This window comes from Andrographis paniculata, unplaced genomic scaffold, assembly GCF_009805555.1.
Source record: "Andrographis paniculata isolate CXL003 unplaced genomic scaffold, ASM980555v1 Contig37END, whole genome shotgun sequence".
NCBI lineage: Eukaryota > Viridiplantae > Streptophyta > Magnoliopsida > Lamiales > Acanthaceae > Andrographis > Andrographis paniculata.
In genome coordinates this window covers 1,973,323-1,987,073 of record NW_026137570.1, presented here as the reverse complement: position 1 = coordinate 1,987,073, position 13,751 = coordinate 1,973,323, and the positions used below count along the sequence as shown (strand labels likewise).

Here is a 13,751-nt window from a genome sequence, read left to right as displayed (position 1 = left end):
TAATTTATTTATTTTTTGGGGTAGTGATTTGTGAAATTTTTATACTTTTGTAATGAATCGATAATTTTGAATTTTGTTAACGCTTGTACTCGTCGCAAAATATGAGAAGACAAATTAAATAGTTTGTTTTATTAAGCTGATTATTTAGTTATAATAAGAGTTACCTTAAATCATCGGTTGAGATTGCTTTAGAGTTCTCAAGCATAAAATATTCGGGAATCATTGTTAAATTTTTTGTATAATTTTATTATTATTATTATTATAATGGAGATTTGATATACTTAGTATCGAAGTTTTCCTCACATTCAAAAAAATTTCTACTCAAAAAAATTATATATATTTCATTTCTATGTCAATTTGATGAATAATCCGTATTTATATTGCACTTTATATACAAAGATCCTCAAAAAAAAAAAAAAAAAAAAAAAACTCTTAAAACAATTATTAATATATCGAATCGAATTATCCTTTGATAAAAATAGAAAACCCAATTTTCATTAATTACAAACATAAGATCGCATCTCTTTAAAGATAAAAATAAATTCTACTCGAACGATTCTTCAACTACGATCGGATATGATTTGAATATATTTGAACAAGAAGTCAACACTTTCCACAATTCGAAGACTCTACACCAACATCGAATCCAATTTAAAATAGAAACTAGATCAAGTATCTTCGAAGTCTTTAAAAAAAAGTTATACCGAACTATATAAAATAATTAAATAGTAAAAAAATAAAAAATAAAAAATAAAAAATCGATTATTCTAAATCGACTACAATCCAAATATGGTCACGACCACTTGATTGGAAAGTAGATTGTTCCCCCCATGTGACATTGTTCCAAGAAACCATCCATTAAAGGGTCCCAAATAAAAGAAAAGACATATTACAAAGTAGTACTAAAATTCGACACAAATTTTATACTAAACCTAATCAAGGCAATTCATGGAATTTTGCCACTTGGGACATGCCTAACCTTAAACCCCACAAAAAATAAAAATGTCTTCTTTTCGAATTCAAGATTTGGTAAAAATCATGTAAATGCAAGTAATTAAACCTCAAAAATTACAAGAACTACAAGGACAAGAACATTATCTATATCCCAAGAATCATCATCAATTCTTTGTGTATTTAAGCTCTTATATCATTCATCAACATAATTTTTTGGGTTTTCTGAATAGAAAATATAACATCAAATATTCAAATTTTTATGGGTTTTGTAATATCAATCAATCCAAAGTGAAGAACACAACAAAAATTGGGGATAGCAAAAAGGAGACACCTTTGTTCTCTTCTTACACCCTTTAAATTCCCCCAATCCAAAAACAATTATACAAAACAACACCAAATTTAAAACCCAAAAAAAAAAAAAAAAAAAAAAAAAAATTAACCCCCCAAAACCCTTCAATTTTTTCTTAAAATTTTCTATCTTTTTCTTCCCTATACACCAATTCGTCATCAAATTCAAGAATACAACAATTCCCATGACCAAATACCAGCAAAAAATAAAAAACAAATAAAAAAGGTAAAGCAATCGTGACCGTTCATCTGATCCGAGATCTAAATCCAATCCAACGGCTAATGCCCGCCCCCCTTCGCCCTCTTCCTCGCCTCGCTGTAAAGAACAACACCCATAACAGTAATGGCGAACCCCATCATCCCCATAACCGTCACCGGATTCCTAAAAATCAACACCGACACGACGGCGGCGACGGCGGCTTTCGCATTCCCCAAAACCTGCAACGTCAGAGCACTCGTGTGCTTCGTCACCAAAAAATTCGTCAAATTCACCAAATACGCCACCGTCGCATTCGCCGCCAGCAGCACCACCATAAACCCGTCGCCGGCGGCCTTCTCCGCCGCCACGGCGGCGACATTCCCCTCAATATAAAGCGTGAACGGCAGCAGAATCACGGCGGCGATCGGAGCCATGTACAGCAGTAAATTCATCGAGTGCAATTTCTCGGCGTCGGAGCTCAGCAAAACCCCCTGCACCACCGATTTTAGCGCCCGACCGGCGGTCGAACCGGCGCACATAAAAAAACCGAATAAATGGAAAAGCGGTTCGCTGTTGCTGGCGACGACGATGCCGAAGACGACGGGGACGAGGGCGGCATAAACCTCGGCGGATTCTTTTTTACAGGTGATAATAAATGCGAAAATGGCTGTGAAAAACGGCGTCGTTGCGCCGATGGCTTGGTTGAAGGAGACGGGGAGGTAACGGAGGGAGGTGTTGCCGCAGACGACGGAGAAGGAGAAGACGGCGGAGAGGGCGGCGATTTTGAGGAACTGCCGGCGGCTGTGGATTTTCTGGAAAGGTACGATTTCGAGGAATTTAATGGCGGCGAGGCTGTAGGCGGCGCAGGATAGCATGTGGAGCATGGTGAGGAAGATGGGGTAGCGGAAGCCATAGAAGCTGAGGAGGTATTTGTTAAGGAGGAGGACGCCGATGTTGGAGAGGTACCAGGCGGCGATGATGGCGGCGGTGGTGGCGCCGGAGGAGGTTTGGGGGTGTTGCCGGAGTTCGGCGGTGGGGGTGACGGGGATGTCAATGGATTGATCGGCGGCGGCGGAGGAGGAGGAGGGGGGGTCGAGGCGGGGGTTGCTGCCGCGGCGGGTGGTCCAGGACTGCGCCTCCACCATGGCGGCGGCGATTGGGGTGGTGATGGGTTGGGGGGGGTGGGGGGTTTTGGGGGAGATCTGAGATTGGGGGAGGGGGGATAAGAGGTGGACCAATGAGGGGGGAGGGGGGATTGGGGGATGGATCTGGATGGACGGTGGGGATTTAGATTTGGGAGGGGGGCGAAGGAGGGCCGTTGGATGGGGATTATTGGAGGGGTGACGTGGTGGGGCCCGGTTGGGTGTCGGTACAAATAATCAATTGGTTCTGTGGTTGTGTGTGAGGGTAAGCTTCTGTAATTAAATTAATTAATTAATTAATTACTAAAATATTTGTGTTACTGTTAAGTGATGGTATTAAGGCAACGTTCTTTTTAATTATATATATATAAATATAATTATTAATAAAAGTATACTCACCTCTGACTTGTTTTTTTATAGTCCCTTCGTACCAAAGTATTTTGTAATTGACACGAAGATTAAATAATAATATTTTTTTCGTCTTATTTTATTATTTTAATTTGTCTTTCAATAAATTATATTTTTTAATAACTATATTATCTATTTAATATTACAAATAACTTTATAATTTACAATATACTATTACATCAATGCCATTACTGTTATATCACACAATACCCTTATTTTAGTCATTTTTATTTTATTTTTACTATATTCTAATATAATACTAATATTTTTAAAATTACATATAAAAAATAAATGAATATTTAATTATAAAAAAATGAATAATATTATATTAACAGTGGATATAAGTATTTCTAAAAAGACTAAAACTATTGATAAAATATAGAGATAATTTTATAAAAGAGTGAAGAATTAATTACTAAAAATAAAAAATAAAATTATTTGGGATGGAAAGGGTATCATTTTATTTGGCCTATAATACTATTAAATAATAATATTTTAATATAAAATAAAATTGATAAAAAAATAAAAAAATATTTCTTCTGTCCAAGCAAGGATACCTTTTGGTTAAGTATTTTAAATAATGTTAATTAATACTAAATTATTATATTATTTATTATTTTTATACGAATAATATTGATATTTTAAATATTTTTAAAATTATATCTCAGTAAATATATGTAATATGAATATTATTTTGTATTTTATAAATAATTAAAATTTATATATTCTCTCCGTCTCATTGAAAGGTTGTCATTTTTTATTTTCATATGTCCTAAAATATAGTTATCATTTTCTAATTTAGTAATTATACTACCTATTTAACATAATAAATATTTTTCCAATTTACACTATATTATACACTTTTGATTAAAGTTTATAATTAATTTTCCAAAAAAGGAAAGACAAATTATGTGAGACGGACGAAAATAGAAAATAAGGACAAATTATGTGGGACGAACGAAAATAGAAAATAGAGACAACAGAGGGAGTATTAAATACTAGTAATATTTTAATATAAAATAAAATAGATAAAATATATATATATATATTCCCTCCATCCTAATGATGGTTAGATAATACTCTCTCCGTCTCAGATGCCGTGTCTGCTACACTGTAGACATTGAGTGATGTAATTAGTAGATAATTAAGAATATATTAGTGAAAATAATTATCCTATAATATAAATAATTATAAATTAAGATTAAGATAACTAATTAGTTTAATTAAAATTTTAAAAAAATAAAATTTAAAAATGAGATTAAAGTGTAATCATTTTCCAAAAAAATGAAAGTGACATGGTATGTGGGACGGACAGAAACAACAATGTGGACATGGTATTTGAGACGGAGGGAGTATAAAATACTAAGTTATTAGTAATAAATTATGATATTATCTATTATATTTTTTATATGAATCTGTTTTAAATATTTTTAGATTATATCTTAATAAAATATATACAATATGAATATCATTTTGCAGATAATAAATTTTTATACGACAAATAAATAAAAAAAAATATATTTATTTATTTAACTTAAAATCAATTTTATAAAAAATTGATAAGTTTTAAATATAGATAAAAATATTTGTTTATTGAAAATATACAGAAATAGATGAGTTTTGAGTGGATCTTGCGTGTAATAAATTAGAAATTTAATTAAATTGATTTATATTTGTTAGGTACGTTTAAGATGAATAAATTTACAAAAATAGAAAATAATCCTCTTTTATGGAAGTGACAAAAAAAACAAATCATTTGTAGCAGAAAAAAGAAGTAACATAATAAGTAAAAAAAATAATAAATTGATTATTATTTATTAAAATAAAATTTTATACTCACAAGATTATTTATTACAAATAAATTATATATTCCATCCATTGTCAAAGTTTAAATATTTTATTTTAATTTTTGTGTTAATAAAAAAAATATTCTTTGTAATTTTGAATTACTGAAAAAATATAAATTTAACGGACAACTAAACAAAAGAAGTGCAGAAATATTTCTAATAAAGGCATAATGGATATGTTCACCCTAACTCCAATTAATATAGCAAATTATATATATATAATATTAATAATTCAAATTAAAATATTATTATTTTGAAAAAATTATCATATTTTTTTATAGTTAATAAAAAATACTTTAAACTAAAAATAATAAACAAACATATCTAATATTTTAATAATTTTTTTTTTTATATTTTTCAATAGCCAACACCAAACTTTTTTAAACATTAGAGTTAAGTCACTGATATTAAGCCAATTTATTTAATTCTTTTTTTGTCTTTTAGTTTATTTATTTTGAATATAAAATTAAAATTAATACTATTCAGTAAATTTTTAATAAAATATATTATTTTATGATATAAAACATTTATTTTTATACAAAGTATATTGCTTCTTTGGTAACCTTAATTTTTTTAAAAGAAATTTATAGTAAATTAAGAAAAAAATAAAATTATCTTGAGTGTATTTAATAATTTTTTATTAAAAAAAAAGAAAAAGAAAAATATTATATACAAAAAGAGAAGTGTTTCTATACGCATCTAGAAAATTTAAATCAAACTTTGATCTCTAGTAGATGTATTTTTTTTAAAGAAAAAAGATTATATATATATATATATTTTTTAAAAATTTATATTGCTGTAAATATGCAAATTTAAGAATAATATAATTAGTAATAATTCAAAATATATTAATAAAATTAATTACAATATATACAAATAATTATAAATTAAATTTAAAATAATTAATTAGTTTTAAAATTATAAATTCTAAAATATATAATTATATTTTTTTAAAGAAAAATTCTAATATAAAATACAGAATGAAAGGAGTTATTTTATTCAAAAATTTATTATTATTATTATTATTATATTGTTATTATTATCTTTTTGTCATGTTTATTTGTTATAAAATAAACTGATTGTCAATAAATGACATTGGACTTTGGGCCGGTGGATAGAGCTGTTAAACGAATCGAGTCGTTCGTGAACTCAGCTCGGTTCAGTTCGATTCAGCTCGGTTAAAACTCGTTCGCGAACGTTAACGAGCCGAGTCGAACAACATAAACATATCCGTTTGGTTAACGAACGAGCCCGAATTTTGTTCGCAAACGTTAGTTTAAATAATATATTTATTGTAAATATTATATATACATATAAAATTATAATTTATAAATAAATAAAATATTAATTTAAAATATATAAATAAAATAATTTTAATTGTTTTTTATAATTTATATAAAAATTTAAAAAAATAAGACAAACGAGCTCGAACGAACTTAATCGAACCTAAACGAGCCGAACACGAACACGAGCTCAAACAACAAAAATTCTTAACGAGCCAAGCTCAACACTACGAACGAGCTCGAAAGCTTAACGAATGAACACGAGCCTTGTTCGCGAACGTTAACGAACACTTAAAATTTGGCTCGGCTCGGATCGTTAACAGTTTTACTGGTGGGCGTGTTTGAATTAAAAAAAATAAGCACATACTCCATCCGTCCCACCACAATTGACACTATTTTCATTTTTGTCTGTCCCGTTATAATTGACACATTTATATTTTTAGAAAAAATTATTAAATCAAAATATATTTAACAAATATAAATCAACTTAATTAACTACATAACATACAACATCATAAATGATGTAGGACCCACACAAAACCCCTTTATTTTTATCACTCTCCTCAAAAAAATAAATACTCCCTCCGTCCCAAAATATTTGTCTTGTTTTTCAATTTTTGTCCGTCCCAAAATAATTGTCTTGTTTCCTTATTTAGTAGCCGTGGTCCCCACTTTATAACAAAATTATTCATATTTTTTCATACTATCCCTAATTATTACTCTAACATACTCTTTAAAATTCTTCAAAAAACACGGATATTTTAGTCATTTATATTCTACTTTATACCCACTTTCAATTAAATATTATTATTCCTTAATTCTCGTGTCATCTCAATAAAACACTTCCTTTGGGACGGAGGGAGTATTTTTATCTATATTTAAAATTACACATCTTTTATAAAATTGATTTATGTTAATTATAAATAAACAAATTATTTTTTATTTACTTGTATTATAGAAAATTTTATTCTCTACAAAATGATATACATATTGCATATATCTTTTAATTGCTATATAATTTTTAAATATTTAAACATATATTTTATTTTTTTAATTATATATTTAATTTATTTTAAAATTATAAATATTATTAATTATAAAAAAACAATATATTAATATCATAATTAATTATTATTAACTAATTAAATATTTTTACCTTAAATGCCGTATTCCTAATCAAAATGTTCCATTCAGGTGGGATGGAAGGAGTATATATATATCCACATATGTATATATATTTTTTAATGCTTTATATGAATGATTAATTTGTTTTTATTGTAGTTGAATATAATTGATTACAAGGATTAAAATTTATAAATAAATAAGCACCTTAAATAATAATAATAGAAAGTTTATGCAAATAAAATACTCCTATATTTGACTCATTTATAATATTATTCATAACTTTAAATTAATTTTGGGAGGAGTTACATAATACTATTATGAATGAATTCGTTTATCAATAAATGTCAGAAAGAAAAAAATAAATAAATTGTCACATTTCCCGATAATATTAAAGTCATATAATAATAATATATTGTAATCCCTCCGTCCCATAATAAAGTATTTATTTTTTTATTTTAATTCGTCTTATAATAAAGTATCAATTTCTTTTTTTAGTAACCGTACTATATATCTAACATTACAAATACCCTTACAACTTACAATATATTACACAAATGTCATTACCTTTATATCACACATACTAATAAGATTATTTTAGCCATTTCTACTTTATTCCTACTATATCCTAATATAATACTAATATTTCTAAAACTACGTGAAAAAAACAAATAGATATTTATTTTCGGGACGGAGGGAGTATTATATATTTTTATTATCAAATGCCAATATTGTAAAAATAATAGTATTACATAGTATTTTCTCCGTCCCATATAAGTATATTAACGAATTTATGTAAAATATAATTAGTAAGTAATTAAAGAGTGTATTAGTAAAAATAATTATTATATAGTAAAAATAATTATAAATTAATATTAAGATAACTAAATAGTTTAATTAAAATTTTAAAATTTAAAATGTGATTAAAATGTATAATTATATTTCCAGAAAATAAAAGGACAAATTATACGGGACAGACGAAAATAGAAAATAGGAACAAATTATGTGGGACGGAGAGAGTATAATTTATACATTTTTTTCCCTATAAATTTGCATAAATATTCTCAATTATTTTACATTTATTATTAGTTTTAATCGTTAATTTCAGTTATAAATAATCATTTTATGATTGAAAAAAAGAAAGATTTTGCTTAGAGTGACTCTTACAATGCTGAATTTTGAAATTCAGTATCGTATTGACAACACATCATGTGCTAATATACATCACACGGTATTATTACAGACAATATATTTTATATATATATATATATATATTAATATGATACAAACACAACAAATGAATTAATAGCCCATAATATACTCACACAAGACATGCAATAGTTGATTTTCAAATATAATACTCCATATGTCTATCAATTTTTTTATTTTGGTCCGTTCCGTAACAAAATATCTATTTATTTATTTTTAGTAATTGTGAGAAGCATAACTCTTCCCTTGCTTAATTTTTTTTTTTTTACTATATACTCCTTAAATGTCTTGATTTAGTGTTATACTCCATCCGTCTCGTATCTATATATGCATTTGTTTTTTTGCACAAAGTTTTAAAAATATTAATATTATATTGGAATAAAATAGAAATAAAGGTAAAAAGACTAAATTAACCCTATTAGTATTGTATGATATAAATGTAATAGCATTTGTATAATATATTGTAAATTGTAAGGTTATTTGTAATGTTAGGTAGGTAGTACCAATACTAAAAAAAAAAATTAATACTTTGTTATGAAACGTACCAAAATAGAAAAATAGATAGATTATTAAGAGACGGAGCGAATATATAGAATAAATATAATCCGATATGCTATCAATTTATTTTATTAACAAATATTAATAAATACTTTTGATATGTCACAAATAAAATGCTCTTTTTTTTATTTTTTTTTTTATTTTCAAAAAGAAAATAGATTATAATTTTCTAAATCGACAAATTTATGTGCTTTTAATGAATATCTTCTCCTTACTTGTTTATAAATATAATGACTAGATTTCTAATTATTTGAAATCGACAAATTTACGTTTTGTTTAGATCATAATTATTTTATTTTATTTTATTTTGTAAAAAGATAAAATAATAGAAATTGAGCAGTTTATATAATATTTTGTGATAAAACATTATATTTATTACTCCCTCCGTCCCATATAATATGGGTGTATTACTGTACACACGAGAATTTAGGTAAAGTATAATTAGTAAGTTATTAAGAAGTGTTTTAATAAAAATAATTATTATTTAGTAAAAATAATTATAGATTAAAATTAAGATAACTAAATAATTTAATTAAAACTAAGAAAATTATAAAATTTAAAATTTAAAATGCGATTAAAGTGAATAATTATATTTTCAAAAATAGAAAGAACAAGTTATGCGGGACGAACGAAAATAGAAAATATGGACAAATTATGTGGGACGAAGGCAGTAAATTACTGTTAATGAATCATGCCAAAACTTCATTGAATTCGTGAACGTGTTGGACTTCTATCGACATTGCCACACATAATAATGCCAATAATATTCAAGAACAATGAATTATTGCTTATAACCAAAATAATAATAATAATAATAATAATAATAATAATACTCCATCGGTTCCATAATTATGTATCCATTTATTTTTTTTACGAAATTTTAGAAATATTAGTATTATACTGGGATATAGTAGGAATAAAGTAGAAATGACTAAAATGACCTTATTAGTATTGTGTGATTTAAAGGTAATGATATTTGTGTAATATATTGGAAGTTGTAAGAGTATTTGTAATATTAGTTAGATAGTACATTTACTAAAAAAAATTGATATTTTGTTATGAGACAAACCAAAATGAAAAAATGGATACTTTGTTGTAGGACGGAAGAAGTAATATATTTTCGATTCAATTTATTTAGGGTGTGTTTGTCTGGGGGATTTTTCCACAAATCTACTATTCATTCTATTTTTTTTCCTCCAAAAATATCAAATCAAAAACCTATTTTTTATTTTTTATATTCTACTAAAAAATCAATCTTACATTTAAAATATCATATCAACACCTATTTATATCACATCGTACAGGTATTCAAATTCAAAATTTTTACTATTCAAATCCCAACTCAAAATCCCAATCCCCAAACAAACACACCCTACTTTCTCAATCTACCAAATTTGTTTTTTTTTTTTGTTTTTTTTTTCCACAAAAATATGTATTTTTCACTTATAATAAGTAGTACTCTCTCCGTCCCAGGTACCATGTCCACGTTGCCGTTTCTGTCCATCCCAAATACCATGTCACTTTTCTTTTTTGGAAAATGATTACACACTTTAATCTCATTTTAATTTTTTTTTAATTTTAATTAAACTAATTAGTTATCTTAATCTTAATTTATAATTATTTATATTATAGGATAATTATTTTCACTAATACATTCTTAATTATCTATTAATTACATCCCTCATAATACCGTCTCTACAGTGTAGCAGATACGGTATATGGGACGGAGAGATTATTTTTTATACACTATTTAATTTATATATTTCATTATTGTATTTATTTACAAATATGTCACCATTTACGTATAGAGTTAGACTTTGTATGTTTGCCACTTTTGGAGTCTATTTTCGACTGAAAAACCTAATTTGGATTGGGTGTTAGATTTTAGTCTACACTTTTATATATTTTTAATTTATTTTTTCTGTAACTTGTACCTAGTTAAATTCTTCTGTCTCAAAAGTATAGTCTTATTGTGTTTGACAAAAATTTAAAAAATATTAATATTATATTGATGGCTAATAAAATTTTAACTAATTAATTATAAAAAAGAGTGTAAAATTAAATGTAGTGATTATTAATTAGAATTACACCCAACCAATGACGATATCTACTAACATTTTAATTGAATTGTTAAGATTGAATTAAAATTGAAATAGAAATATGTAAAAACGGATTTTTACGTCATAAAATAAAATAAAATAAAATGTCTCAACCTGAGCCGTCACAAAAATTGGTCGTCTCCGGCGAGGTTTCCAACGAGCTACAATGCTTCCCTTTATTGGCGACAGTGCGCCGGTCGTGGTGGTTGGGGCGGAGGCGCCCCCGATGGAGGTGGGCGCGGCAGTACTTGTGGCCGTGCGCCACCAATTTGGCGCACCGCCATTTTTTTCCGTCGGTTCGGCGGCATCGGCCGGGCTCGGCCTCCACTTTACTTTTAATGTCCAAATGCAACACTGTCCGACCAATAAATATCAAATCAAATTTATATATTTTTTAATGAGTTATTTATTAAAAAAAGAAATTACTCTCTCTCTCTCAAATCAAAGTATTATTTTTTTTATTATTTTCGTCTGTTTTATTTCAAGGTATCATTTCCTATTTTAAAAAGAGTAATCATACATTAATATCAAAATACCATTAACTTTTATTTAAATTACAAATATACCATTACACATACAATTACTTAATATTCGCTCCGTCCCAACTTACTCTTTTTATTATTTTCGCATGTCCTACTCCAAAGTCAATTTCCTATTTTAATAAAAGTAATCATACATCAATACCAAAATACCCTTAATTTTTACCTAAATTACAAACATACTATTATTATTTTACGTAAAATCAAAGGGCAAAAATGTCAAAATCTTTTACACACTTCTACTAATTAATAAAATATTATTATTTTTTAATATACTACAAAATCCCAAATGGCCCATTTGAATCGGGACGGAGGAAGTAGCATAAAATCAACGGACAAAAATGTCAAATACTTTTACACATTTCGTACGCACTTTCATTATCTAATACTCCCTCCGTCCAGTTAGAAAATATACATATTTCTACTTTGGAACGTCCAATTACAAAGTAATCATTTCATACTCCATTTTTTCTACAAATATTCATACTTTACATCACATCATTACTTTTATACCAAAAAAATAAAAAAAAATATCATTACACTATTTTTATCTACTCACTGTAATTAAAATACTAGTATTATTTTTTATACTCCGCGCCAAAAGTAAATATATACTTCTTGGTTGTACGGATGAAATAAAATATTACTCCCTCTGTTCCAATACAATAATCTTTTTTATCATTTTTGTCCGTTCCAAAACAATAGTTTCATTTCTATAAATACTTGTATCACCATAAAATTATCGTTATCTTTTCATTATTATTAAACAAATGCCACTACTTTTTACATTAATATACTCACAAGGGTAGAAAAGTCTTTTATTGATACATTTTACCAACTATCGATATAATATCAATATTTCTTAAATCTTTTGCCAAACTCAAATAAAATCGTAGTTTTGATAAGAAATGAGTATTATTTTTTAATCTATTATAAAATTTCAAAAGACTCGGTACGATAAAAGGCCAGAGGAAGTATATAATGACGTACAGTTGGGGTAAAATGTGCGGACAAGAGACGAGGGGAAGCTCCTCCAGATTGGGAGAATTAAGGAGGTCGGAATGGGAATTTGCTTTTCGATGTAAGTGTAAATTAGTGACTGCTGCTCCAGCTCTCTTAGCTGCATGAATGTGAAATGACAAGAATGCCCCCCGCCATTGTCTTCAACCTCGACCTCAACCTCGCCTGCACAAAAGAACTCTATCAGACAATATATGTATGTAAGAATGGAGGTTGGTGCTTTAATTACCAGTGGCAGTGTTGGTGGGCATAAGAAGAGGAGGAGAGTAGAGTGAGAGAGGGTGAGAGTCTGCCATTGCCAATGAGAATCTATCTAATCAATGACTACTTCTGATTATCTTCTTTTTCTTTCTTCTTGTTCTGTATGTGGACATGGCGTAGAGAGAGATAGACAGAGAGGAGATCTAGAGAGAGAGGGAGAGAGAGAAAGAAAGAGAGTCTCGTGAGTTTTGACAGTGTCAGAAATGTCGTGGGAGATGTGGGCCGACGACAATGTTGTTTGGTTATCGATTTTCGATTCGAGTTCTGGATTGATCTATAATATGAAATATAAAAATCAGTTTGGATTTTGAATTTTAAGTCAGACATGAAATTATAACTTTTATTTTTATCTCCGGGTGTGTTTCTTCTGTGGAGGGTTTCGAGAAAATTTGGATTTGAGTTTGATTTTTATTTAAATTTTGAGGTCATTTTGAATTTATATGTTTCTTTTGTGTTTAGATTTGAGTTAGGTTTGAAGAGCTTTGAAATGTATCGATTTAATGGTAATAAATATAATAATATAAATACATATTAATTTATATAAATTAATTATAAATTATATAAAAAAAATTATTCTCTATAAAATAATATATATTATATATATTTTAAAATGTTTGTTTATTTTAAACAAAACTAAAAATCCTAACCCATTTTAAATCGGATCATAAGGGCTGGGCTCCAAGCCAACCCATTTTCTCCCATATTTATGGGGATAGCTACAGATTTACTCAATATGGAGTAACACTGTAGCTATTTTATGTA

At 27.5% G+C, this 13,751-nt stretch overlaps 2 protein-coding genes across 2 annotated transcripts; both read right to left on the bottom strand.

The window, feature by feature from the left end:
- Nucleotides 1-450: 450 nt before the first annotated feature.
- On the bottom strand, nucleotides 451-2,676 carry LOC127250688 (probable sugar phosphate/phosphate translocator At1g12500). Its single transcript, XM_051274088.1, has one exon. It carries the CDS (start codon nucleotides 2,644-2,646, stop codon nucleotides 1,582-1,584), a length of 1,065 nt encoding a protein of 354 aa, XP_051130045.1. The 5' UTR covers nucleotides 2,647-2,676; the 3' UTR covers nucleotides 451-1,581.
- Nucleotides 2,677-11,106: 8,430 nt separating this feature from the next.
- LOC127250679 (growth-regulating factor 10-like) lies at nucleotides 11,107-13,392 on the bottom strand. The gene is made up of 3 exons (XM_051274077.1): nucleotides 12,958-13,392; nucleotides 12,699-12,893; nucleotides 11,107-11,523 (listed from the first exon to the last, which is right to left on the bottom strand). The coding sequence occupies exons 1-3, from the start codon at nucleotides 13,022-13,024 to the stop codon at nucleotides 11,279-11,281; spliced, it is 507 nt and encodes a 168-aa protein (XP_051130034.1). The 5' UTR covers nucleotides 13,025-13,392; the 3' UTR covers nucleotides 11,107-11,278.
- Nucleotides 13,393-13,751: the final 359 nt, after the last annotated feature.